This window comes from Bos indicus, chromosome 19 (assembly GCF_029378745.1).
Source record: "Bos indicus isolate NIAB-ARS_2022 breed Sahiwal x Tharparkar chromosome 19, NIAB-ARS_B.indTharparkar_mat_pri_1.0, whole genome shotgun sequence".
NCBI classification, from domain to species: domain Eukaryota; kingdom Metazoa; phylum Chordata; class Mammalia; order Artiodactyla; family Bovidae; genus Bos; species Bos indicus.
In genome coordinates, this window is record NC_091778.1 from 37,508,201 (window position 1) to 37,533,000 (window position 24,800).

The 24,800-nt window shown below is 48.2% G+C and overlaps 3 protein-coding genes across 5 annotated transcripts; 2 read left to right on the forward strand and 1 right to left on the reverse strand.

Moving 5' to 3' along the window:
* Positions 1-615: 615 nt before the first annotated feature.
* Positions 616-13,769, forward strand: LRRC59 (leucine rich repeat containing 59). Its single transcript, XM_019981051.2, has 7 exons — positions 616-961; positions 2,698-2,757; positions 4,573-4,731; positions 4,962-5,066; positions 7,949-8,021; positions 10,296-10,469; positions 11,855-13,769. The coding sequence occupies exons 1-7, from the start codon at positions 857-859 to the stop codon at positions 12,097-12,099; spliced, it is 921 nt and encodes a 306-aa protein (XP_019836610.1). The 5' UTR covers positions 616-856; the 3' UTR covers positions 12,100-13,769.
* Positions 13,515-19,983, reverse strand: EME1 (essential meiotic structure-specific endonuclease 1). 3 transcript variants are annotated; one of them, XM_070773294.1, is made up of 9 exons: positions 19,852-19,983; positions 17,565-18,364; positions 17,354-17,481; positions 16,480-16,569; positions 16,267-16,388; positions 15,936-16,062; positions 15,591-15,706; positions 14,437-14,626; positions 13,515-14,141 (listed from the first exon to the last, which is right to left on the reverse strand). In XM_070773294.1, the coding sequence occupies exons 2-9, from the start codon at positions 18,337-18,339 to the stop codon at positions 14,112-14,114; spliced, it is 1,578 nt and encodes a 525-aa protein (XP_070629395.1). In that variant the 5' UTR covers positions 18,340-18,364; positions 19,852-19,983; the 3' UTR covers positions 13,515-14,111. The 3 variants fall into 3 exon arrangements, with proteins under 3 accessions (XP_070629395.1, XP_019836609.2, XP_070629394.1); XM_019981050.2 differs by having other exon boundaries at positions 13,515-14,190; XM_070773293.1 differs by having other exon boundaries at positions 13,515-14,190; positions 17,565-18,426; positions 19,852-19,909.
* Positions 19,915-24,760, forward strand: MRPL27 (mitochondrial ribosomal protein L27). Its single transcript, XM_019981052.2, has 4 exons — positions 19,915-19,996; positions 22,030-22,161; positions 22,579-22,646; positions 24,364-24,760. Exons 1-4 carry the CDS (start codon positions 19,957-19,959, stop codon positions 24,568-24,570), a joined length of 447 nt encoding a protein of 148 aa, XP_019836611.2. The 5' UTR covers positions 19,915-19,956; the 3' UTR covers positions 24,571-24,760.
* The last annotated feature ends 40 nt before the right edge of the window (positions 24,761-24,800 follow it).

A 24,800-nucleotide genomic window follows, 5' to 3' on the forward strand; every position in this document is an offset into this window, starting at 1 on the left:
CAACCTGTCCATTCAAGAGGAGATCAGCCCTGGGTGTTCTTTGGAAGGAATGATGCTGAAGCTGAAACGCCAGTACTTTGGCCACCTCATGCAAAGAGTTAACTGATTGGAAAAGACTGATGCTGGGAGGGATTGGGGGCAGGAGGAGAAGGGGACGACAGAGGAGGGGATGGCTGGATGGCATCACCGACTCGATGGACGTGAATTTGCGTGAACTCTGGGAGTTGGTGATGGACAGGGAGGCCTGGCGTGCTGCGATTCATGGGGTCGCAAAGAGTCGGACACGACTGAGCGACTGAACTGAACTGAAAGGTCTTCTGGCCCCCAGTCTGTTCGCCTCCTGACAGTACTAGCGACGACTGCCTGGGAGCCCACCCTCCGGGCACCAGGGAACGTGGCTACTTCAACAGGCAGCGGAACTTAAAGCCTGAACCCGATTCCCCGCCTCCCTGCCCCACTCCTCCGAGCCGCACCCCCGGCTCCTCCGCCCCCGCCCCCCGGCTCCTCCGCTCCGCACCCCGCCACGGGCGCTGGCGGCGACAGCGGGGCGCCATCCTGGGCGCCAGAGGGCGCTCCCTCACGCGCTCAGACCCCTCTGGCCCAGCCCGTCTCAGTGGCCGCGGAAGGTGACGTGGACACGGAAGTGGTCGTCGTCGCGGTGGCACCGGTGGGAGCAGGGCGCGGGGCTTAGAGTGCGGCCAGCAGGCGGAGGGGAGGCGGCGGTCTCGCACCTGCAGTGGCGGAGGACGCAGGTGTTGTCGGTTGGGTGCGAGTCCTGTGAGCTGACGAGCGGCTTCTCAGCGCTTCCCTTGCCCGTCAGTACCCCGCAGCTGGGTCCCGTTTAGCCGGCGTCACCATGACCAAGGCCGGTAGCAAGGGCGGGAACCTCCGCGACAAGCTGGACGGCAACGAGCTGGACCTGAGCCTCAGCGACCTGAATGAGGTCCCGGTCAAGGAGCTGGTCAGTACAGTCCCGCAAGGCCCAGGCGCCCACCCGCGACTGGCGCTGACCCCTGCTGCCTAGGTCACCTCCTTTCCCATGCCTCAGTTTCCATGGCTTAAAACAGGTGGGGGGAGTGGGACTAAGTCCCCGGGGAGGCCGCGTCCGGCTCCAGTTTCTTCCTGGGATGTACACGTGTCACTTGGGCGCAATTCCAGGAGATGGAAGGAGCTGCTTGTTTGGCTATGGACTTTTTAAGGGTGAGGAGTGAATCTTGTCCCCCCCGCGCCGCCCCCCCCCTCCCCCCCATTTCTGAGGCTTTCACAGCGTTCAGCTCCGTGCACGACCCAAAGTCGGAGCTGTTGGAGCGTTTGCTGGATGTATTCGGAGAATGAATGAACAAATGAATGAATGACTCGGTCCGAGTAGGCCTCCGGGTACTCCTGGGTGTGGCCCAGAAGCTGACTTGTCTAGGAAGTCAGCAATCCCAGCTTGCTGCCCCAGCCCTGAGGCGTCCTTCCTTGAAGAGAGTGAAGTCTCACTGCTTGGTTGGCAAAGTTTTCCCAACTCTGAAACTGGCAGGAATATGCGCCTCTGTGGCCCACCCCTCCACCCACCTACTCCCACATCCCCAACTGGGAAACAAGCCTGAGGCCCCTGGGACATTACAAAACAAGTTTGTTGCCAAAGTGGAGTTGGATGGTATATCCCGGCTATGCTTACCTGGTTCCCTACCCACATCCCCTACCGTAGCCTCACTTTGGATGACATACCCTTTCCTCACTGCCTTTAATGAATTACATTTACCTTTGGCACTGGGCCCAGTTTTCCCTCCACCTTGGCTGTGTAATATGGAGGTTAGAATGGGATTCCTAGTTCGTATATCAGCTTCATTGCATAATAGCTGAGTGCCCTTGGCAAGCTAGTTAACCTTTAAGCCTAAATTTCCTCATTTATAAAATGGTGATAATTGTTCCCATCTCATAGGATTGTTGGGAGAATTAAATAAGATTGTAATGTAAAATACTTGGGAGGTAGCAAATACTGATGCATGTAGCTATTACTGAGGTGTTCTTTCCACTGTTATATCTCAAACGTTTTAGGTGGTCAAACCTCCTTCTTGGGACTTTCTAACATTTGGAAAGTGCATGTTGGCCCCACGTCCTTAACTGAATATTTGCCTTCTTCCCCATGTTTCAGCCTGGCCTTAGGACTGATGTCCCAAATCATTTACCCCAGGAATCTGGTTAGTGCAGCACCACCCCTCAGAGACAGAAGGGTCAGTTTTTGCCGAGTCTTTCCAGCCTGAACCCCATGGGAAAATAGCTGGGCTAGGAGAGCCTTGTTTTCACTCTGCATTCACTCATTCATTTAGTCACAAGGGTATGTTGAGTGCCTGGAAGGTTCTGAACTGGAGAATATGGAAATCACAAAACTATATGAGACAGAGTCTCTTTCCTGAAACCTAATAAGGACGGTGCTAGAGAGAATATTAAAAGTGCTATGGAGAACTTCTAAGAACCTGTTTTTTTTCTTGGATGTTTCACAGCCACATCCTTTCTCTTTACATTCTTCTCTAGGTCATGGTTGACTGGCTTAGGCTTCCTTTCGTGTCTCCAGGAACATTGTACTTTGGTATTTTTTTTTACAAGGCCTTTTCTAGTTGTGGGAACTTTCTCTGGAAAACGCTTCATTAGCAGATGTCGCTGAATTGTTCCATGTGTTGATCTGACATTTTGTTCTCATTCCCCTCCTAGGCTGCCCTCCCAAAGGCCACCGTACTGGATCTGTCCTGCAATAAACTGACAACTCTACCGGTAAGGCTGGCAAGCAAGCATGATTTCTTTGAGAACCCTGATGCTTCTCCTTCCTGTCTGGGGGGGTCATGTCATAAAATATAATTTCAGGATAGGCCTGCAGGCAGGCTACCACTAAGTGGGAGTGTGTTGCAGGTAGAGTGGGGTGGTTTGTCTCAGTGGGAAGGGAAGCAAAGTAGACACCTCATTCTTTAAGAACAGTGGGAGAAGCAGGCCACTGAAAACTAAAGTCAACAGGATATTGGCTGAATTGTTTATTGGGTTCATCTTTTTTTCAGCCTTATTTTATTCCTTCGAAAAACAGTTTACCTCCTTGTTGCAGCAGAGGAGGCTACAGGCTCTTCTGTAAATTTCTTTGCATTCCAGAGAGAAAGCTTTTCGGATTGGTCTCCTTGTGCATGTTTCAGTGTGGAACAGGAGAGAGTGTGCTTTTGTAGAACTATCATATCATTATCCTCCCAATACTCGAAATACAGTTTTGTTTAGCACATCCAACCTGATACTTGTGACTCTGCTTGTACAACTTCTCCCAGGTCTCCTTTTGCTCCACTTGTGAATCATTCAGGCCTGCTCAGCCTCCCCTGGGTTCTGGTTGGCCTCTCCCCCATGACGGTGCTCCTTCACTGTCAGGCCTAAATTTGTTGTCATTGTTGCCTTTTCTGCCCATTATTCTGGCTTTGTCCCTCCTTGCCCTACTCTTCTGGCTCTGGCTCAGGGATCAAGTCTCAGAAGTTGGCAGTTTCTTCATTGGATCATTAGTCCATTTCCATCTCAGTATTCTCCTGGGCCTCACTTATCATCTATAGCATCTTCCTGCAGCTCATCAAGATTTGTTTCTAACACTGGAAAAAAGCATCTGAGATTCCACTTCTTCAGGGGTATTTTATATCTAGTTAAAGAAGGGCAGCAATTCCTTGCAGCCTGCTGCAACTTTGTCAGATTGTCACTTGGTACCACCAAGTGCATTTTTCAGTCTGAATTTTTCAGTTGTCATGCGTTTCCCTGAAGTGTAGATCCACTGGCATTTACGGGTTCCCAGAGAACGCAAATGGTGCATCATTAACTGAGGTTGGACCATCACTTCAGATGGGTGCCGAGCAAAGGCTTAATGACAAGAGGGATGTTTTGAACTGTGCTAAAGAGCCAGGATATGAGTAGGATGGGCCCCAGCCTGTTTATTTAGTCATTCAAAGAATACTCCTTGAGCATGTGTACTCAGTAATGTGCTAGGTGCTGCAAAGAACAATGAAGAATAAAACTGGGTACACACAGAACAGGGGCTTTCCAGGTGGCACAGTGGTTAGGAATCCAGCTGCCAATGCAGGAGATGCAGGTTTGATCCCTGGGTAGGGAAGATGCCCTAGAGTAGGAAATAGACCTACTCCAGGATTCTTGCCTGGAGAATTCAGTGGACAGAGGAGCTTGGTGGACTACAGTCCATGGGGTAGCAAAGAGTCGGATGCAGCTGCACACATGCACACAAGGAGTGCTTGATCTTTTCAGAAAATTGGATGGTCACACCATGTTTGGGCAGCTTCTGTGAGAGTTGAATACAATGTGCTGTTGATGACAGGTCAGAGAACTGGGGGTGAAGGAACCCATGCTTAGTGGCTACTTCCAGCTCAGCCTTTTTGCACCTGTCTCACTGCTTACCACCAGCAGCGATGCTTGCTATCTCCATTTTCATTCAAGCTGGAATAGCTGGTACAAGATAGAGTTGGGCTTTGTGCATAGGTGCCTCTGACTTGGGGGCTCCCGGACTGTTAAGTCAGTGTGTGAGCCCAAGGCCCAGGTGTTCTCTCTTTTCTGTCCTAGTCGGATTTCTGTGGCCTCACACATCTGGTGAAGCTGGACCTGAGTAAGAACAAACTGCGGCAGCTGCCAGCGGACTTTGGCCGCCTGGTCAACCTCCAGCACCTGGACCTCCTCAACAATAGGCTGGTCACCCTGCCGGTCAGCTTTGCTCAGCTCAAGGTAACAATTGCTGAGCCCGTGTTTCATAGCCAGGTGTGGCAGAGCGCTTGGCAACTGAGGGAGTGTGGCTTTGAGAGAGGCCGACAGGCACACCACTTTGTTGCCACAGCCTCAGGTGGCTTTCCCTGTAAGTGGAACACAGAGGGCTTTCTTCCTGCTCATTTTGTTCTACTTTGAGGGACTCTTCATGTGTGCTTGGGCTTACCAGCCACTCTGCCCCATCTCTTTAGAGCCTGAAGTGGCTGGACCTGAAGGATAACCCGCTGGATCCTGTCCTGGCCAAGGTGGCAGGGGACTGCTTGGATGAAAAGCAGTGTAAACAGTGTGCCAACAAGGTAAGCAGGAGCTCCCCAGCGGCTCCTTCACACATTCCCCTGGGGTTTGCCTCTTGTTTTTCTCTGCCAGGGCACCTGTAGCTGTGTTTTTAAAACACAAACGTCTCTAAAGTAGGTCTACTATGAGTCTATCAGGCAAAGGCACCTTTGTTTCTCTTTTCACTCTGTAAGCCCAGAACAGTGTTCTCTTCTGCTCTGCTGCCATGCTTCTGTTCTTAGAAACCAGGACCTGGCATGACCCAACACTGTACTGTTGATAGCTGTTCATATGGAACAAAAAGGTTAGGGACTGTGGCCTTTCTGAGTAAAGTTATGTAGGAATTTTGATAATAAAGATGTTGTTAATATTTGTAAGTTTATAGCTGGAAACAGACACATCTTGGGCAGACTTGGCATTTGATTTCAATTGAGTCATCTGACATAGGAGAAAGGAACTAACTGGCAGCCTGGAAGGCGAACATTTCCAATAACCTTGAAGGTGCTTTACATTGCTTCTTAAGAACAGCACTGTACCCACCTCTCAACAATTCTAGCTATAGTCATTTTTTCCCTGCAGCTTTAGAACAGGTTGCTGCTGCTTCAGTTGAGCACCAGATGACTTGGCTATATGTTTAGGGGGTGTTGTGAACAAAAGAGGATTTAACTTTAAATGCTAGATTAATGTAAGTGAAATGTGTGTATGATGGGTTCTCTGTATGAATCTCAGGAGTAATGGCCTTTCTTTTCTTACCATTAGCTCAGGACTTCTTAGATAGTCTATATCACCCATTGTTACAAGAAACCAAGTGCAACATCAGTGCATCCAAGAAGCCGAGGCAACAGTTTGCCCTCAATGGGGACAGTACACGTGATGAGTGAAGTCCTGTTCTGGAAACTGTGCTTTAAGGGTGATGTCTGTTCTGAAGACTAACAATGGCCACCATTGACTATTCTTTTGTCTTACGTACTTTCCGTGTTTCATCTTGTAATCCTCATAACCCTGGGTAGTAGGTATTCCTTTTGTGTCTCTTACATGAGAAACTCTGAATGCACAACATCTTTGATTTCTTTGCATGTTTCATCTCCTAATCCTCATAACCTTGGGAAGTAGGTATTACTTTTGTATCTCTGATATGAGAAACTCTGAATGTGCAACATCTTTGATTTATCCATTTATTCATTCACCTAATAATATATTAAACCACAGAAGATGCTGATATTCTAGTTTTTTACCTACAAAAATAATTCTTATTGAGTGTAAAGGTCTTTAGTATTCACAGATATTCACCAGACAGAGCTTCTGGGAGCACGGTGCATTGTGGATGTGGTGAGAAGCCATGTTCCTGGCCCCACTGCCCAGAGCTGTCTCCTGTCCACACCTTTAGGCACGTACAGGAGTGGTGCAGGCGAACCAGAAGGAGGTTACTTGTCTTCAAGAGTTTCTTGCCAGCTCTGACCCTGTGGCTACATAGTAACTGATCTGTTTGGTTCATAGTAAAGCACCTTTTAAACATAATTTGTTAGTTCAGTAGAAATCATCAACTGCTTACTACCTGCTGTGGACTAGGATAGGTAGACAAAATCTACCCTCCAGAGGCTCCAGAGGAGCCTCTCCCATTTCTGAACAGGCTGTGTGGTCAGATAACTTAACTCCTCATGTATTATAGCCAAGCTAAAAGGGGCAGCTCTTAAACATTCCAGTTGCTTACTTAGCCAGCTTTTACCCAACTAAAACCAACTGCATGGTTGGTGCTCATATAAAATTCAGAGTTCAGAGTGAGACAGGGACTTGGGCCACACCTCTCCCCATCACGCTTGACCTTCCTCCAGATCCTGTAGCCCCTTGCTGAGCAGCCATTTTTAAGTAAGTGTGACTGTTCTGGAGAGGGGTCAGACAGTGCACTGTTGATGCTGGTCCTGGGTTACTCAGGACAGGGTTCCTGTGGCTTTAAGCCAGGTTCTTGGAGGGAGCGGCTTTTGCAGGCCTGCCCGTGAGACCCTCTTACGATAGATGTAGCCATGTCTGAAGTTTCCATGAAGAAAGATGTTAACATTTGAATACATATCTAGTATTCAGTAGTGAATAATCTAGTGTATTCATGAAACAGACAGTTGAGACAATTTGCTGTCTTAAATTAGAGTGCCTTAGATTTTCTTCTCTTATTAATGCAGTCAAGAAGATAAGGTAAAAAAAGCAACAGTGTTTAATGAGCACATATAATGCCTTTCTCTGAGAACTCTCCTGCCTCTGTGCACTGGAAGTAAGAGGGACAAGCTATGGCCTAGGCCTAGGAACTCAGGAGACCTGCACTCTGCTGTGCTACTTTCTAGCCGCATGACATCAGAGCTTGGCTTTCTTCCCTACCTTTACAATAGGCATCCAGTCGGTTGCTTAGGCATCCAGTCAGTTGTTCATCATACCTCTGCCTGTAATTAGCTAAGCTCTGTGCTTACCTGCAGAGCTAAGGACAACAGTCCATACCCATTTACAGTCTAGGACTGAGATGGGGAAGAAAACTCCCCATAAGTGGGAGGAGGGAAACCTGAGGCGGCCAAAGGAGGGGTCAGACAGGAAGATGTCTTAGTGAAAGTGCTGTCCCTGCACAACACAAAAGCTGCTGGGAGAATTGTAAGAAGTGATTGTAAATGGCAGAACTTTTTTTACAGATTCCAATTGCTATTGTATTTCACAAACTTTTTTCATGAGCTCGAGTGAACTGGGCTCATGTCTCTTCTCTGACTGAGGCTGGTGCAGTGAGGACACGGGGTAGGATTCACTCCGTTAGCTGCCCTGCTTCCTGGGCTCTGGTGATCTGGGCTGCTGAAAAGGGCAGTCTCTTCTGAGATTCCCCACGTGAAGACAGTTACCCAGAGTGGTTCAGCACCCTCCTCTCCCTTTGCAGGTGCTACAGCACATGAAGGCCGTGCAGGCGGATCAGGAGCGGGAGAGGCAGCGGCGACTGGAAATAGACCGAGGTAGGTCGCCACCCCTCCTCTAGCCATCTTCCTGGTCCTTATCCCAGCCAGCTGGTTCTCATGCTTAAGGAGCTAGGATCCAGGAAAGGAGCCCTGCAGGGCAGTAGGGAATAGTGTGGTGGTAGATGGCAGCATCTCTCCAGTCCCAGCTTCTCGACTGAGACCCACAGTCATATTCAACTGCTTGTCTTTCTGTCTGCTTAGACGGTTAGTAAGTTATCTCAAATTGCTGCTGCTGCTGCTGCTAAGTCGCTTCAGTCGTGTCCGACTCTGTGAGACCCCATAGACGGCAGCCCACCAGGCTCCCCCGTCCCTGGGATTCTCCAGGCAAGAACACTGGAGTGGGCTGCCATTTCCTTCTCCAATGCATGAAAGTGAAAAGTGAAAGTGAAGTCACTCAGTCGTGTTCGACTCTTAGCAACCCCAGATTGGACACAACTGATCGACTGAACTGAACTGAACTGAAACCAGATCCCCTTTAGTACCTCCTACTGTTCCCCCATAATGGGAAATCACCATCCTTATTCAAGCCTGAAATTGGGAAAGTGTCCATGATTGCTTTCTTCTGTTAGTCCCATGTCCAGTCTGTGAGCTGTGGAACCTCCAGTGCTAGTCAAGTCTCCTTCCGGTAGACTGCCACAGTACCTCCTAGCACCATGCCCTGGCTCATACTTGTGCCCTTTCCACACAGCAGCCAGGGAGATCTTTTTAAAACATAAATCAATTCTGCTACTATTCGGCTAAACCCTCTCATGGCTTCCATTTGAACTCCGAATGAAATTCAAACTCAGTAACATGGCTGACAAGGCCTGCCATGGCCCGGCCTACTTGCTTCTCTGTCCTCATTCCACGTGCCAGGGAGAGAGTACAGTTACCCTCAGCCACACAAGCCTCTCTTGTTGCAAAACACACCGAGTACAGTATCATCTTAGGGGCATTGCTTGATTTCCTTTTCCCTCAGATCTTTATGTGGCTGTCTACTGGCTTCATATGGTCCCTATCTCTGCTCAGATGTTGCCTTAGGTTAACCATAACCCTTTCAGAGCCACTCAAACTAGAATTGCCAGCCCACCTGCCACACTCTATCACATCCTTGATTATTTCCTTTATGGCACACATCACTATCTTTTTTTACTGTTTGTTCACTTGTTCATTGTTTGTCTCCTTCTCTAGAAAGCAGATGACTTAGGCACTAGAGCCTGACTTTTCTTCACTGCTGTCTCCAAGCACTTAGAACAAGCCCCGGCACACACACATGCCCTGTCGATGGCTGACTCCTGAGCCCCCTTACTGGAGGACTCCCATGGCTAGAGGGACATGTGTAGTGCTGACTGCAGGCGGGCCCTGAGATCAGAAGCCCCGCGCTGTGACAGTCCCGTGTACCTGCATGGCTACTGTGCGGCCTGTGTTCACTGTGACTGCTGCTGCTTTTGCCTCTGAATGGCACATGTTCTCCTAAGGCTGGGCAGAGTGTGTTCTTAGCATTCTTGGTGCCCATCTGGAACTTGGAGTTTGTTTACACGTAGAAAAGCAGTGGGAAGCTACAGTGCTAACACTACCGCCATTCAGATACATGACAGTTCAAATGGCCTTTTGAGCACTAACAGGACATTTAACCACCACCTGTGGCATTCTGGCTGTGGAAGAACGTACTTCAGTCTGTCAGATAACTTATTTGGAAATGCATTTTTAGAAACCAATTATTTGTAAGGTGGGTGTCGTATGTAAACATACTTGAGCTGTGGGATAAATATGAATGTTACATAGACTCCTGAGTTGAAGTCTAGAGTACCCTCTGACAAGCTACTAGTTTTAATTTTCAGGAAAACATTTCCAACCTTTCGAACTCTGAACCTGAATGCTCACTTTTTCATCCTGCCCTGCCATGCCACATTTCTTTCCAAAGCTTGGAAAGATGGGAGTCCCATAGAATCAACACCTCCCTTCTTTCCTCTGCTCATAGTTGAGTTGTGCAAGGCTGCGAATGGCTGTCTCACAGTTCTAAAGGAGCACCAGACTCATCACCCATACCTTTCTTATGCCCCTCTTGCTATATCACCCTACTCTTTCTGCTGCTTGTGGCTAGGAACCCCTTAATAAGAATCCATTGGGCAAACCCTAAGAGCAGCTTATTGTATTTTAGAGAGGGCTTACTTCCCAGTGAACAGAAAGACATGTGATCCACCACATTAGGGGAAGGGAGCCGAATCCATATGAATTACTTGGGATACTGGAGGTTTGAGAGAAGCCACTTTGGGGTATACTTTCTTGTAGAGGCTGAGAAGAAGTGGGAGGCCAAGCAGCGAGCTAAGGAGGCTCAAGAGCGGGAACTGCGGAAGCGGGAGAAGGCAGAAGAGAAGGAGCGCCGGAGAAAGGAGTATGACGCCCTCAAAGCAGCCAAGCGGGAGCAGGAGAAGAAACCTAAGAAGGAAACAAATCAGGCCCCGAGTAGGTTTTTCTGTCAGTTGCAGGGTTCCAGGACGGGTGTGGTGAGAAGATGGCTTAGATTTCTAGGCATAGCTGAGTGAGCGAGCGAACAAGCTTACAGACCTTGTCAGGTACAAAATACTCTAAAGTCTGGGAGTAACTTGGAGGACCCACTTACAGGGAATGGGAACCCTCCTTGTGCCCTGACTGGCTTGTTTTCCCAGTGTCACGTGTTTGGATCAGATGTGGCTGAGAACATTTCCAGAACAGAGAGTTGCACTTTTTGTAAAGGTTAGATTCTAAAATCACTCAGAAAGGTGAAGATTGCGTATGGTCACATTACTCTTAGAAGACCCTTCCATCATCCAGCAAGTGGACTGGGCTCCTGAGTGTGTGGTGCTGTCTCAGTGGTGCCAGCATGGCCTGTGATTTTCTTTCCAAGTTGGACCAGATCACTCTATAGTGAGCACCAGAAGAATTCTGTGGCCTGCATTCAGGAAGCCATGTCATGTAAAAACACATTAGCGTTTTGCCTGAGTATGCCCTGCTGGATTTGTGTAGCAGCGTGGCTCCATGTGTAAGTGAGGACTGTATCTTCTGGGCCAAAAGGGGCCCCTAAGGGGAAGGCACCTGAACAGGGAAGCTCTGTGGGGAGGGGAGGCCTGTGCCCGTCCCTGCTTGCCCCGCACTGGCCTTGAGCAGGCCACCCAACCTCACTGCCGTTGTGTTCCCTCATGTAAATGAGGATCATACCTCCCTACAGGGTTGTGATAGGATTGAAAAAAACCTCTGACCGGATCATGTAGTTCTTGGCATATGGGTGTTCAGACAGGTTTTTTAAAAATTTACCTGAAAATCTCAAAATCAGTTTTCCCCCCTAATTTTAAATATATTCATTGCAGAGAATTTCTGTATATATCGGAAAATGGCAATCACCTGTAATCCCATTTCCAGCATTCATCACTGTTGCCAATATGTGTCAGGCTATTTTATATATTAGAAGTATTTATAAATTTTGAACCTGTTTCCCCAAATGGGCAGCATTCTATCCATGCATGACACCTCCTGATAAAGCCCTGCCCTTGGCCCTAGGGGCCTGGATCATTGGCATGTTCTGGAGGAGAACTTAGGACCCTGAGGACTGTATGCTACATGAGACATCCAGAATGAATCCGTTTGCAGTCTAGTCTCTGAGATCCAAGGGACAAAGTTCATGTTTCAATCTCTGCATAGCAAAGTTTTTAAGAGCTCAAGTCTTCTTGTAATTGTGTTCTCCTAAAGACCTGGGGAGTTTTCATCAGAGCAGAGGGGTGTGAGTGGATGTGCATGGAGGAGACTAGCACTGACTATAGCGTGCCTCTCCTTAAACTGCCTGAACTCTGTCTACTATGACTCTGTCCCTCCAGAATCTAAGTCCAGCTCTCGCCCCCGTAAGCCACCACCCCGGAAACACACTCGATCCTGGGCCGTGCTGAAGCTGCTGCTGCTGCTGCTGTTGTGTGTGGCCGGTGGGCTGGTTGCTTGTCGGGTGACCGAGCTGCAGCAGCAGCCCCTCTGCACCAGTGTGAACACCATCTACGACAATGCCGTCCGGGGCCTGCGCAGCCATGACATCCTCCAGTGGGTCCTGCAGACCGATTCTCAACAGTGAGCTTGTCCTCAACACCTGCTGCCTCCCAGCCTTGGAGCTTGGATTCCTATGGAATTGGGTTCTGCTGGACACAACTTCTTTTTAGTGTCAGACCTACCTGCCATCATCAAATGGCTACCATTTGGTACCTGAGACCTCCTCTTTGTAAGACTTGTTCCTCAGTCAGGGTTCCCTGGTGGAATAAGGAGAAATAGGAGGTGGGGACAGTTACCTGCATGCTTAAGAGAATAGGCTTGGGGTAAGGAGAGAGCCTTTTCTAGTTGTTATACAAAGCTGTGTAAAGGCAAGACGCGTTTCTACTAAAGGTCAGCTGTCACTACATTTATACTTTTGTATGTCACAGACCCTTTCTTTCATTCCTCCCTGGGGAGCCAGGGCAGATCAGGAGGCAGTGTGTTATTGGGGACTAGGGAAACACCATACTTGGCAAATCTCATCTAAATTGGGGGGGAGGGGCATACCTATTTTTTAAGGATCTCAGACATTGGTATTTTAACAGCCATACAAAATCTTGGGCTGTGACAGGACTTCCAGATCATCCAGTCCAATGTAACACTTGTAGACAGGGAGACTGAGGCTTTCCATGACTTGCCTATGGTCTTCCAGCTAGTTTGGGGCAGAACTGGATTCCCACCCTGGTATCTTTCTTGTTCCATCAATTTACCTTCTTTATAATGTCCTGAGTAAACAAAACTTACACCAGAATTGGGTGTCTCTTGGCTGGAGTATAGAGTCTCTCATGGGAAACAGATTTATGACCTATAAATAGAAATCTCATAGCCGCAAGGGTCTTGGGCAACTCTTGCAGAGTCCTGCCACAACTTATGTGGCTTCTATAAAATGGGCACAGTCCAGGCTCCTGGCATCAGTTTGAGACCATTAATCCCTTGACTGCCAATAAACAAGGTGGATCCTTGCAAAGCCACATTGTCTGTGACAGCTCTGACATAATTGGTGTGACTGAATACCACATGGGCAACCTGAAAACGAAGCTTCATAAGAGACTTGATGTTTAGAACTGATCCTAGACATCATGGAGTTTAAAAAAGTGGTATATTAACGACTAGCATGAATAAGGACAGCGCTGTCCACTCCCTTTATCTGCCAGAGTCAGCATTTTCTTGCTCTGTGGCCTCCTTTACCTCTTTTCACTACATCAGAAATGGCCGTCATGGTGCTCATTCACAGAATACTCGTGATTGAAAGCTCCCTGCCTTTCCCCAGGGAGACTGAGAACCTGTCATGTTCAGAGACAGTGGGGTCCAGCTTGTCAGCACTAGTGGCCCACGGACAGCACTTGTGACTGTCCTGATAATGGAAGAAAAGACTTATTCTTTTCTCCCTCAGGGAGAACTGCTGCATAGGCCCACACCTTATTCAGAATCACTACACAGTCCTTAATTTTTCCTCTAAGCTCCAGAACCAATGGTACAAATGCTTTATTAAAATTAAACACAGGACATAAAATGAGTAAGAGAATACAGAAGTCGGCATAGTGACTGGATCCCCATTCCTTGGCTGGCTGAGGGAGCTCCGGTGGGTGGGGGGAAGGCAAGAGCACATCCAGCCTCGTCAGGCCACCAGCAGAGGACAGCTCACTTGTGGCCTGGAGATTTGATGCTGGGGTACTTTTGGACTTCTACAATTATTAAATACATGTCTGAGTGGTCTGTCTTTGTTCTTTGTATTTTTGAGGGCTGGCAGGGGCAAGCACAGGGGCGGTTCATACATGGCAGTCGACCTGCTAGGAGAGGAAGGCATCTCGGCCTCCACCCCAGGTGGGCAGGTAGAGACACCATCACAAATAGCAACACCAAGGAAAGCCTGCAGTGGGCAGGACCCAGGCTTGTGCCGCAGGAGGTGCTCCTGACTGCTATGCTGTAGTCGTGCTGCAGCTCATCCTGAGGGCTGGCTTCAGTCTGCACTGTCTAAGGAGAGATCTGGCTGCAAAGCTGTCATCTGAAGGTAGATACGCCTGGACAGCTCTGGTCCAACACGGCGCAAGGTGGCTGTCACGCCTTCCCCACGGCGCACCTGTAAGTCTGCGAGCAAATTCTGGCGTTCTTGCTCAGAAAGACACCGCTTATAAGCCTGAAAGTAGTAAATGACCTGTTAATACCACTCCACCCACAGCCATTCTTCGTCTATGAGTAGGGATGGGAAGCTTGTGTTGGAGGATGAGAATCTGTCCTCCTTCCCTGGTCAGTGTTGACTCTGATCTCAGACCCACACTGTTGACTCACAAGGCACTCCTGGGCCCTCACCAGTGCTGTCCATGGAAACCGGGAGTCCACCAAGGCCACAGCACACTGGACAGTGACCCCTGGAATGGCATACCTGGATCAGGAGCTGTGGGGACGGATAGGCGTCCACAATGGCACTGGCCATCTCCAGACTGACCCGGTTCAGCTGCTGAATCTGTCTCCTCCAGACCAGTGCAAGCCCCCTGCCAGAGCGGTCCACCTTGGCCCCTCCAGCCCAGTCACTCTCCAGGCAGAAGGAGAAACTAGTTTGATCTCGGAGCTTCCTGCAGACAACACAGTTGAGGAGCTAAAAGTTGTGCATTTCTCTGCTGCACTTGTCCCTTTAACTAGGAACTTAAAAACCTTGCACTGACCTTGGAAGAGGTGTATACAATGTTCCACCCAAGCAATGCTAGTTGCTTAAAAACTAACTAGATTCCCTTAAAAACAACATTTAATCCTTTTCATTAAAAAAGAAGTTACCAGAAAGGTACCAGATTCTTGCTTACATTGAGGTTGGGCTCCATTTGGGGAGACAGTGTGCACAGGCGTAGGCACAGGGGACTGGGTATCAGGCAGTTTAGTTCTGGTTCTTCTAATTTGCTCAGAACTTTGACAAGTTGGTCTCTTCAGGCCTCAGTTCCCTCAGGTATAAAATGAAGGACTCCATTGTCTCTCAGGTCTCATTAATTTTAAGTTCTGACTATGAACAGCCCTTGAGCTAAGTAGGCTAAAAAATTGTTTTACAAAAGCCTGTTTGATTGTGACCTGATCTGCAAAATGAACCCTGGTAACTTGGCCCACTGATAACCCAGTACGAATCTGCAGAACATAAACTTACACATAAGCTCAAGTGTTAGTTGTTCAGTTGTGTTCGACTCTTTTGCAGCCCCATGAACTGTACCTCTGTCCGTGGAATTCTCCAGGCAAGAATACTGGAGTGGATTGCCATTCCCTTCTCCAGGGGATCTTCCCAACCCAGGTCTCCCACACTACAGGCAGATTCTTTACCATCTGAGCCACCAGGTGATCCCAACACATATAAGCAAAAGGAGAACATTTTAAAGGGACCGTGCTTGAAGCCTCCTTCCAAGAATCCCCAGGGTTAAGTCAGCTGCATCTGCCTCAAGCTTGAGCAACAACAGACTAGCAGCAGAGTTAGGGGAAGGAGACATCTTCTCTGGGTACCAGAATCATTGTAAAGGACAAGGCCCAGCAACCGAGCCAGGACTTGACAGGGGCACTCACTTGAAGGGCGCTTCAGCCACAGCCTTTGTGAACGCGCATGCCAAGTCAGCCAGCTCTTTCCAGCTCTGCACAATTCGAGCCTGGGCTTCTGTGTGCAGCTGCAGATCTACCAGTGCCTAGAAACCCCAAAGCACGATGGACTGGAAGAGTATGGAGAGACCAGTTTGAAACTATTCTCTCACTGTTCACTGCAGCTATACCCCAGTCCCTTGGCTTCCTGTTTGGCCCTTCTTTCCCACCTAGTGCCAGGACAGAAAGCAGTGTCCAGCAGGCATTTTACTCTTTAGCAACTCAGGTTAGATGAGAGTGGGCGCCCACGCTGATTCAGGCAACAGAAGTTCTTACCTCTTCCACATCTACCCTGGTCACCATGGCCCCTGTGTTGGCCTCTGGTTGTTTCTGCTGCTTCTTCTTTTCCTTGGCCTGTTCTCTATTTGCCGCCCTCTGTTTCCTTCTTAGAGGATTTGGAGCACTGGAGCAGGGGAGGAAATCAAAAGTGCAGCAGCTCCAGGCTGAGCTCAGGCAGAAGAGGTGTGAGAAGGCTGGACCAGAGAGTCACAAAGGGCTAGTAGGGATGCTGTTTTGCAGAGAGACCCAGATCTGGGATGAATAAATCCACCCCTGTTGGCCCAAGAGCTTCCCCCTTTAATACTAAGTCTTGAGGACAAATCCAAACCTGAAGCACTTCTCTGGATCCACAATCACCAGTGACAGATCTTTCCCAGCTGTCCTTGCTGTGATGTCAGTCACAAAGCTCTCAAGTGTTTTCTTCCCTTCCTCAGTGCTGCCCAGACTTCCCTGCATGGAGGGGCAGAAACAGCATGAATGCCTGCTCCCTAGAGCCAGCCCTCTGCCTGGCCTCAGCACCCACCCCTCTGGCTGTACCCACCTGCTTGAAGTGGTAGATCATGGACATAAACACCTCTGCCAGGAGCAGCACCAGAACCATGGGCTCTTCCACCCAGCCCTCCTCGCCATCCTGTTAAAGGACACAGAACCCCAAAGAGGGAGGCAGGTCAGCAGGTGCTCAGCACCGGAGAGAAACCCAGGCCTTCTGGGTGAATGACTTCATCCCCATTGGCCTAGTCCATTTTGCAGTATCCTTTTTCTTCTGGAGTGAAATCATGGTGGCAAGAAATAGTAACCCATGATTCTGTCCCTCCCAGTCCTCAATGGTTCAACCTTGGTGTACTACACTTTGGAAGTAGTGAATATGAAATAGGCTGAGAAGTAACTGCCAATATTCTATGCATTTTGAAGTGGGGGATGGAGGGTAGGAAACTCTTCTGAAGAATCAGGGACAAATATGTAATTTGGGCTTTGAGGGTAAATGCGAAGTATGAGCTGAGTGGCTCTTGGAAAGGAATAGGTTTTGTGTGACAAAGATAAGAATCACCAAGGAAACTTCAGTCTGTGAGAGCACCTCTCTTTCACCACACTAAGGTATAATCAAACAAAGCCAAGGTCCCGTAACAGCCCACCATCCTACAGTGCAGTATTAACCAATCTGAAATGGCAGCACCACCCCAGATGGCGAAACCGAGTAAAAGCTGTTATTATATGAGGCGCAGTGCTTCCCCTGTAGTTTCCTTGCACCCTGTCCACACCTTGAAAGACAGCCCTTTATTAAACCCTCCTCAAATTTATACTGAGTGTGCCATCTGCTTTCCAGCTGGGGCCTTGACTGAGATATAGTCTTTAGAATAAAAGCATACTTATCCTGTAACTCTGAGAAGGAGAGAGAGCAGTCAGAAAACCCCTACCTCAGAGGGCCCAGCCTTTCTCCTCCACGTGAGGCTGCAAGGCACAGCCTGCGCCTCAATCACACAGGAGCAATCCATGGACTGCAGGGCTCCGAGGAGCTGACCCCCACCTTCCATCTGTAAGAGCACTGCAACAGACGGGAAAGGGACTGTCAGCGGGACCCAGAAAGCAGTTTACCCAGCAGAAGAGAAGGAAAGATTCCTGTAGGACCTGGATCCAGCAGCACAACGATGTGCTTTAAGCACTCCTCTGGCCTCTGAGCTTTCAGCCTGTTCACCAGAGCTGCCTTCTTCTTCCCTTCCTGCTGCCTCTGGGTGCTCTCCTTCTGGCTTGCTCGTCCCCACTGCTGGCATCCCTGTGTGCTGCTCTTCTGGACCTTCTGACTATACTTGCGTCTCTTCTGAGGCAGGGGCACCTCAGCATTTGTTTTGGTTATTGTCAAGCTGTTGCTCTGGACAGAGCAGGTAGTCTGGTAGGCTGGCAGCTGATGGCATGGACTGTCTACCACAGGGTCCTTGTTATTTGATGCATGCCTCTCTGAGGTACCACAGAGGGGAACATCACGGATCTTTGTAAATGGCTGTTTTTGCCAGTCATGTGATGCTTTTTGATGATCCCAAACTCTTTCAAATGGGGAGCTGGATTTTTCAGGGCTCTGCTGTTTGTGAGTCAAAAACTTACAAATAAGCCTCTTAGCCAGGGGCATAAATTCCTCCTCATTCTCACTTCCACTGCTTAGCACACTGACTGGCTCTGTTTGTATGACAGTTTCAGCGGCCTCTGGAATGGGTGGTGGATCTTTCAATTTTGGTGATGGACAGGAGGCCTCAGAGTCTGAGATGTCAACCACTACAATCTTCTCATCCTCCTGAGGCTGCCTCCTCTTTATTGAAGATGGTTTATTCTTCAGAAAGGCAAACGTTGGCAGCTCCTCAGAGTCACTGTAACTGGAATCCAGTGAGAGTGAGGACTTGTTTACAGCCATCAGTCCGTGCAGTCAGGGTAATCCCCTGCAATGAAGACAGAGATGAGACGCAGACTGTAGCACTGAATTCAGTCCAGCTGTTGTGTTCTATGGCCAAGCGTTACGGAAATAAAATGATATACAGAGAAATGAAGAAACAGAGAAACAGGACATGGTCCTATACGATCAATCTGGAACTCAGAACAGCTATGTCTGTAGTCTAACAGGAACCCTCCTCACATCCCTGTGAGGTATAAACAAAGTGGAGGTTACTATTAAAAAACGTTAATGAGGTAGGAACAAGACCCAATACCACCTCTTTACTGATCTCTGCATGTAAAATGGAGATTTCAAGAGTCATTCTTTTTTTAACAGATATCACTCACATACCACAAAATTCTGTCCTTTTAACATGTACACAATTCAGCAGTTTTCAGTATATTTGCAAGGTTGTATCACCATCACTACTATCTAATTCCAGAACACTTTCATCACCTCAAAGAGAAATCCCATAGCCATTAGGCAGTCAGTCCGTTTCCCCTTCCCTCGAGTCCCTGGCAACCATAAACCTACTCCTGTCTCTACAAATCTACTACGTATTCTAGATAGTTCACAGAAATGGAGTCCTAAGTATGTGAACTCTGGTGACTGGCTTCTTAGCATGTTTTCAAGGTTCATTTATGTTGTAGCATGTGTCAGGACTTCATTGCTTATAGCTGAGTAACACTTCACTCCATTGATGTGCCACATTTTGTCTATCCATTCATTTGGTGGACATTGTTTGATTCCACTTTTGACCATTGCGAATGCTGCCATGAACATTCACCTCCTAGTTTTTGTGGGGATGCTTTCACTTCTAAGAAATATCTAGGGTCGCAATTAATGGGTGGTGCGCAAGACAATCTGAACATACTCACTAACACTGCAGGATGAGCCATGTAACCTGTCCCGGCCATGCTTTTTCAGTAAAACGGGGATAGTCACATTACCTACTTTACAACGATGTGAGAAGTTAAAAAAAATTTTTTTTAAGTAATTAGTGCTTAGTACTGTATCTGGCACGCAGGAAGTGCTCTGTAAAGCTGAACAACTAGGGAGGGGCCCCCCATCCCTGCTCAGGCCTCGGTTAAAGTGTTAGTCACTCAGTCAGTCGTTTCTGACTCTTTGCGACCCCATGAACTGTAGTCTGCTAGACTCCTCTGTCCATGTACTTCTACAGGCAAGAATAATAGAGTGGGTGCCATTCCCTTCTCCAGGGGCTCTTCCGAACCCAGGGATCGAAGTCGGTTCTCCTGCATTACGGGCAGTTTCTTTACCGTCTGAGGCGTCAGCCTCGGTAACTCTGGCAAAATGCGGGTATCGGATAAGCAGGCCCCTGCTGAGCTCGCTCCACGTCTCTCCCGCAGGCACAGGGCGGACAGCTCGTCCACACGCGGCGGCAAAGGCCGCGGCCACCAAGCCCCGGCCGACCCTAGCTCAGGAAGCAGGTCCTGCACGGTCGGCCCACCCGCAGCCCAGCCCGGGAGCGCTCACCAGTAGCTTGTCGCGCCACTCTTTCGTCTGCCACGCAGGACCCGGAAATAGATCTCCCGGTAGCGGAAGCACAACTCTAACACCGGAAGCGGGAGTACGTAAAACATGGCGTTGGCGGTGCTGGCGTGGAGGACCCGGACTGCTGGTAATCGGACGCCGTGGCCGTTGCGGGGAGAGGGGTAGAAGTGCAGTGGATACCTTGCAGGGAGCCTGAGGGTGGAAGCAGTACCCCGTGGAGGAGCCTGGGGGAAGAAGGAGACTGGGGGAAATGTGCGGGGCAGTCGTTGATCACGTGACATCTGGGGCGTGGAGCACGTGACCTTACCTGGACTCGCTTGCTCTTACAGTTTCCCTTGCTGTTATTTGTCGCCTCTTCTGGGTTTCTTTGGATCCCTTCATCTACAAAAATAGGTTGCTATCGTTGGTACATAGGCGCTCAAAAAGTTAATCCATTCGTTCAGTAGACTGAGGTCTGCATTTGTGCCGGACGCTGATAGGTGTTGAAGCTCTCAGTAGAGAAGATGAAGTCAGTCTCTAGCCCCAGGAGAGTTACTTGTAATAGATAAGCCAGTAAATAAGCACATAAATAAAACTGTGAATCATTACAGGTGCTGTGACCTAGAGGGGAAAATTTGTGTCTTTTCTTTTAGGTTGGGTAGTCAGGGAAGCCCTCTGAGGAGGTAACATACAAGTTAAGACCTTAAGGATGGTAGGAAGCCTAGTTTTGCAAGAGAGTGAGGGGCTAGAGAATGATTTGACCCAATTTTCCATTTTGAGAAGGAAGCTCTTGCTCCTCTACGAGCTTAAAAGGAGTAGGAATAGAAATGAGGAAGCCAGATGGGAAACAGTAACAGCAGACCTGATGAAAGATGGTTTAGTCAGGATGTTGGTGTCAGTGAACTGGGAGGGAAATGGGTGAGTTTGAGATCTGTTTTGGAGATAGAATCCAGAGCTTGCTGATGGACTCCCTCCGTACCTGAGGTTAGTGAAGGGAAGGAATCTACAATGACTCTTTGACTTCTGCCTGACCAGCTGTGTAGGTGATAGCATCATTTTCTTTGAGGAGGATGGGGTATAGGGTGAAGGGGAAAGATTTGTGAATGAGATAAGGTAGGTAAAGCCAAAATCCAGTTTCTTAACTTTAGCGAGTGAACAGATGTATAGGTGTTTAAAGGTAGGTAGGTCCTGATGCTGGGCGTTTAATATGATGTCGCTCTAAGTCTTTATCTCTGGTCTTTTGCCCCAGCTAGTCTCTGTTCTAATTAAAACTTCAGAAACCTAGGTTTTAGAAACTATGAACCGACAGGCTCCAGGGTCACACAGGGCTTCTCTAAAGACTCTCGCATGACCCTGATTAACACAGCTGTATCTGAAGACCTGAATGCAAGGATTACCAATCCTGGGCTTGTCCTGGCAAGGGCTTGTCCCTAGCACAGGGTTTCCATCCTGGTCAGCATGAATTTTAGTTCACTTTCCTTTTTAAAATAAATACCATTGAGCACGTTGGAATGAGTATGGAGAGGTCAGATTAACAAGGGCATGGTTATCAGTCAGTCTTCCCTATGCTTAATAGGCTTGCCAAACAAAGGGACCAGCCTTCTGAACTGCACAGGAGCCTGTGGGAGCCACCCTCAGAGAGGCTGCCCTTTTTGTTTACAAGTATCTGGTGTGGTATGGATGGGTGGATGGCTAAGAAAGTGGTGGGTGAGGTCAAAGCAGGAGCCTCTCTCTGGGTGTTCTTTTGTTGGGCTCTGTGGTCTGGCCCCTCCACAGTGCATGGAATCTTGAGGGCGTAATGGTGAGTGAGACTGAAACAGGGAGCTCTGTGGTGTCCTCTTGCTGGCTTCTGTTTCTGTGGTTTTGTTTCTCCTCAGTAGGACTGCATGTGTCAAAACCCAGGACACACAGTATTTTTTTTTTCCATTAATATTTTACTCCCTCCCCCAAACCCTAGGCCACACACACAACTCATGTAGCGCTTACACTGTGGGCAATACAAGGACTTCAGACATTGCCTGAAGCCCCACACAGTCCAGTGGCATTTCTGCTCACACATCTTCACTTCCCCTGAAAATGCCCCCTGCCGCCTCTCAGCTTAGCAAATGGCCCACTGAGGCAAAGAACGAGAATCTCCTGGGAAGCCTCTCTGTTTGAGCAGCATTTCTGTTCTCTGTGCAGTTACAGCCCTGCTGAGCCCTCCTCAGGCTGCAGCTCTTGCTGTCAGATATGCATCCAAGAAGACAGGTGGCAGCTCCAAGAACCTCGGTGGCAAGTCTCCAGGCAAACGCTTTGGCATCAGGAAAATGGAGGGTAAGGGTGGGGCCTGCCTTCCCCTTCCCACTTAGCAACCTCCCTTGCTGCCCTGATGTTCCTCTGAAGAGCAGGCAAACCACACAAGTGCCTGGCCCTGTACTCTCCATGTTGCTTACCAGAACATGTAGTTCCAAATTAAAGAAGCAGATAAGACCTGAAGCAAGGTGGAGGGGCTGAGGAAGAGCAAATGGGTGGGAACCTTGGCCGTGTGACTAGAGTGGAGGTTCCCAGGGAGGGGTTGCGGGCTGCTTGTGTCAGACCCTCTGGGAGTCGGTCCTTTCCAGGGCTGGGTCTAGAGGTTGGTATGCAGCATTTGGGCCAGGAAAAGTGGGGGCTACTGTGTTTTCTTAGCAGCTTGCTGTCTGCCTCATTGTTGGCACCCAGAGGCAACGCACTTGTGGACTTCTCTTCTAGGTCACTATGTTCATGCTGGCAACATCCTTGCGACTCAGCGCCACTTCCGCTGGCACCCAGGTGCCCATGTAAGTTGCTTTGTGCTTCCCTCCACCCCCACTTTTTCTTCACCTCTCCGTGCTCCTGAGCACAGTAATTATAACAGTCGCATCTGTTGGGTGCATACCAAATGCCAAGCATTATGCTGATTCCTGGTCCTGCATTATCTTATTTCATCTTTACGCCCATCCTGACGGTAGGTAGGAATCATCTGTATTTTATAGGTGGGATGCCAAAAATTTAGAAAGGGGGTGGTAGGGTAGTGACAGAGGTGGGATTTGAACCAGGTCTGTTGACTCACAGGTCACTTTTTTGCCTAACCCCCATTTCTTGGAAGAGGAGATTTCTAGTGATTGAAGGTGTTTTTTTAATCTTGAGAAACTAATTTCAGTTCATTCATTTTTTCTTATTTTTAAGAATTCCTCCTTTGCATAAAGTTGTTATTAGGTGCCCGAAAGATAACCTGAATTTAATAAAATAGGATTCAGTATATGGGCCAGAAATTAGGTCCATACCAGGCAGGAATTTCAGCATCAGCAAGTTAGTATCACTTGCTGAGGTAGGAAAGTTCTTTAACACAGATCTATGCTCTATTCTTTACATTGTTTAAAATGTTAGTTTAGTTTCCTCTGTAATCTATTTCCTCCTCCCTTCTTACCTCTTTTTTGGCAATTTGAGTAGACACAGGAAGACTGATAGTAACCTATAATTATTTCAAAAATGCTAATTTGTATGTGAATTGACTGTATGTGTAGTAACTTTTTTTTTAAGAACTCGAGACATTCAGTATGTGGCGATGTTCATTTTAGTTCTACTAAAATAATGACAACAGTAATAAAAACTAATATGTTTTTACCTGGGCAGTATTTTAAGCTCTTTCTGATTATTAATTTAATTCTCAAGATGACCCTATGAAGTAGTTAATATTTATCCATATTTTGCAGTTGAAAAAAGTGAGACACAGTGAAGTAAATTAACTTGCTCAGATCACACAGTAGTAAGTAGTAGTTCTGGGATTTGAACCAGAGTCTGTTCTTTTAATTTGAGAGATACTGAATAATGCAGGACTGCCTGGATAAAACTTGCCACACATCTAATCTCAAGTTCGATAAATGAAAAAAGCTAAGATATGTATAGTTAATAATATGTATATATTTAATAAACAGTTTATTTTAATCTTTTCACTCATATTTCTCACCTGAAAATCAGGTTTAGACATAGTACCTACTTCACAAGGTGAGAATTAAGTGAGTTAATGTGTATAATAGTGCTTGGAATAGTGCTTACACACAGTAAGTATGACGCAGTATCAGCTTTTATCATTACTTTTGTTTAATTAGCATATGCATTATTTATATAGCTTTGAGCCTAAACTTCACCATATAGATGAAAATGTTGCATCAAACTAGTGTTATGTTAAGCCTCCCAGAAGCAGGCTCCCAGGAGCAGTGATTAGACCTATTCCTGGGCCTGGTTTGGGCATCTGTCCAGTGTGGCTTCTGGCCACCTGTACAGATAGAAGTCCAGGCATTACCCTTAGGGACTGAATAACCACTAGGATTGGCTGTTTTCTTTTCCCACCTTTGTCAGGGAATCATTACCAAACTCAGAGGGAAAGGGAGCCTTAGCTGGAGCTTTCTGAGCCCTCCCTTTTGGCCCCAGGGCCTGAATCTTTGTGAAGAGTCTATCCTAGAGCCCCGGGATGCGCCCCCCTGGCTGTCCAGCTGACTGCTCTGTGTGTTGCAGGTGGGGCTGGGAAAGAACAAATGCCTGTATGCCCTGGAGGAGGGGGTAGTCCGCTACACTAAGGAGGTCTACGTGCCCAGTCCCAGCAACTCGGAGGCCGTGGATCTGGTCACCAGGCTGCCCGAGGGGGCTGTGCTCTACAAGACTTTTGTCCACGTGGTTCCTGCCAAGCCTGAGGGCACCTTCAAGCTGGTAGCTATGCTTTGACTTCCTGTTTGAGGCCTTTGGAGCCCAGGTGACAGGAGAGGATGGTACCAGATGTCAAGAGTTGGAGTGATGACAAGGTCTCCCAGTGAAGAAGTCTGCTTGATGGTGACTGCAGGAGACTCTGAAGTGACTGGTGGAAGCCCTTTGGAAGACCTGATCTGGGGCCAACAATAAAGTTAGCTAGAGTTGAGTTTCTGCTATTTGTGGACAAACCTAGATGGAGCGGCATA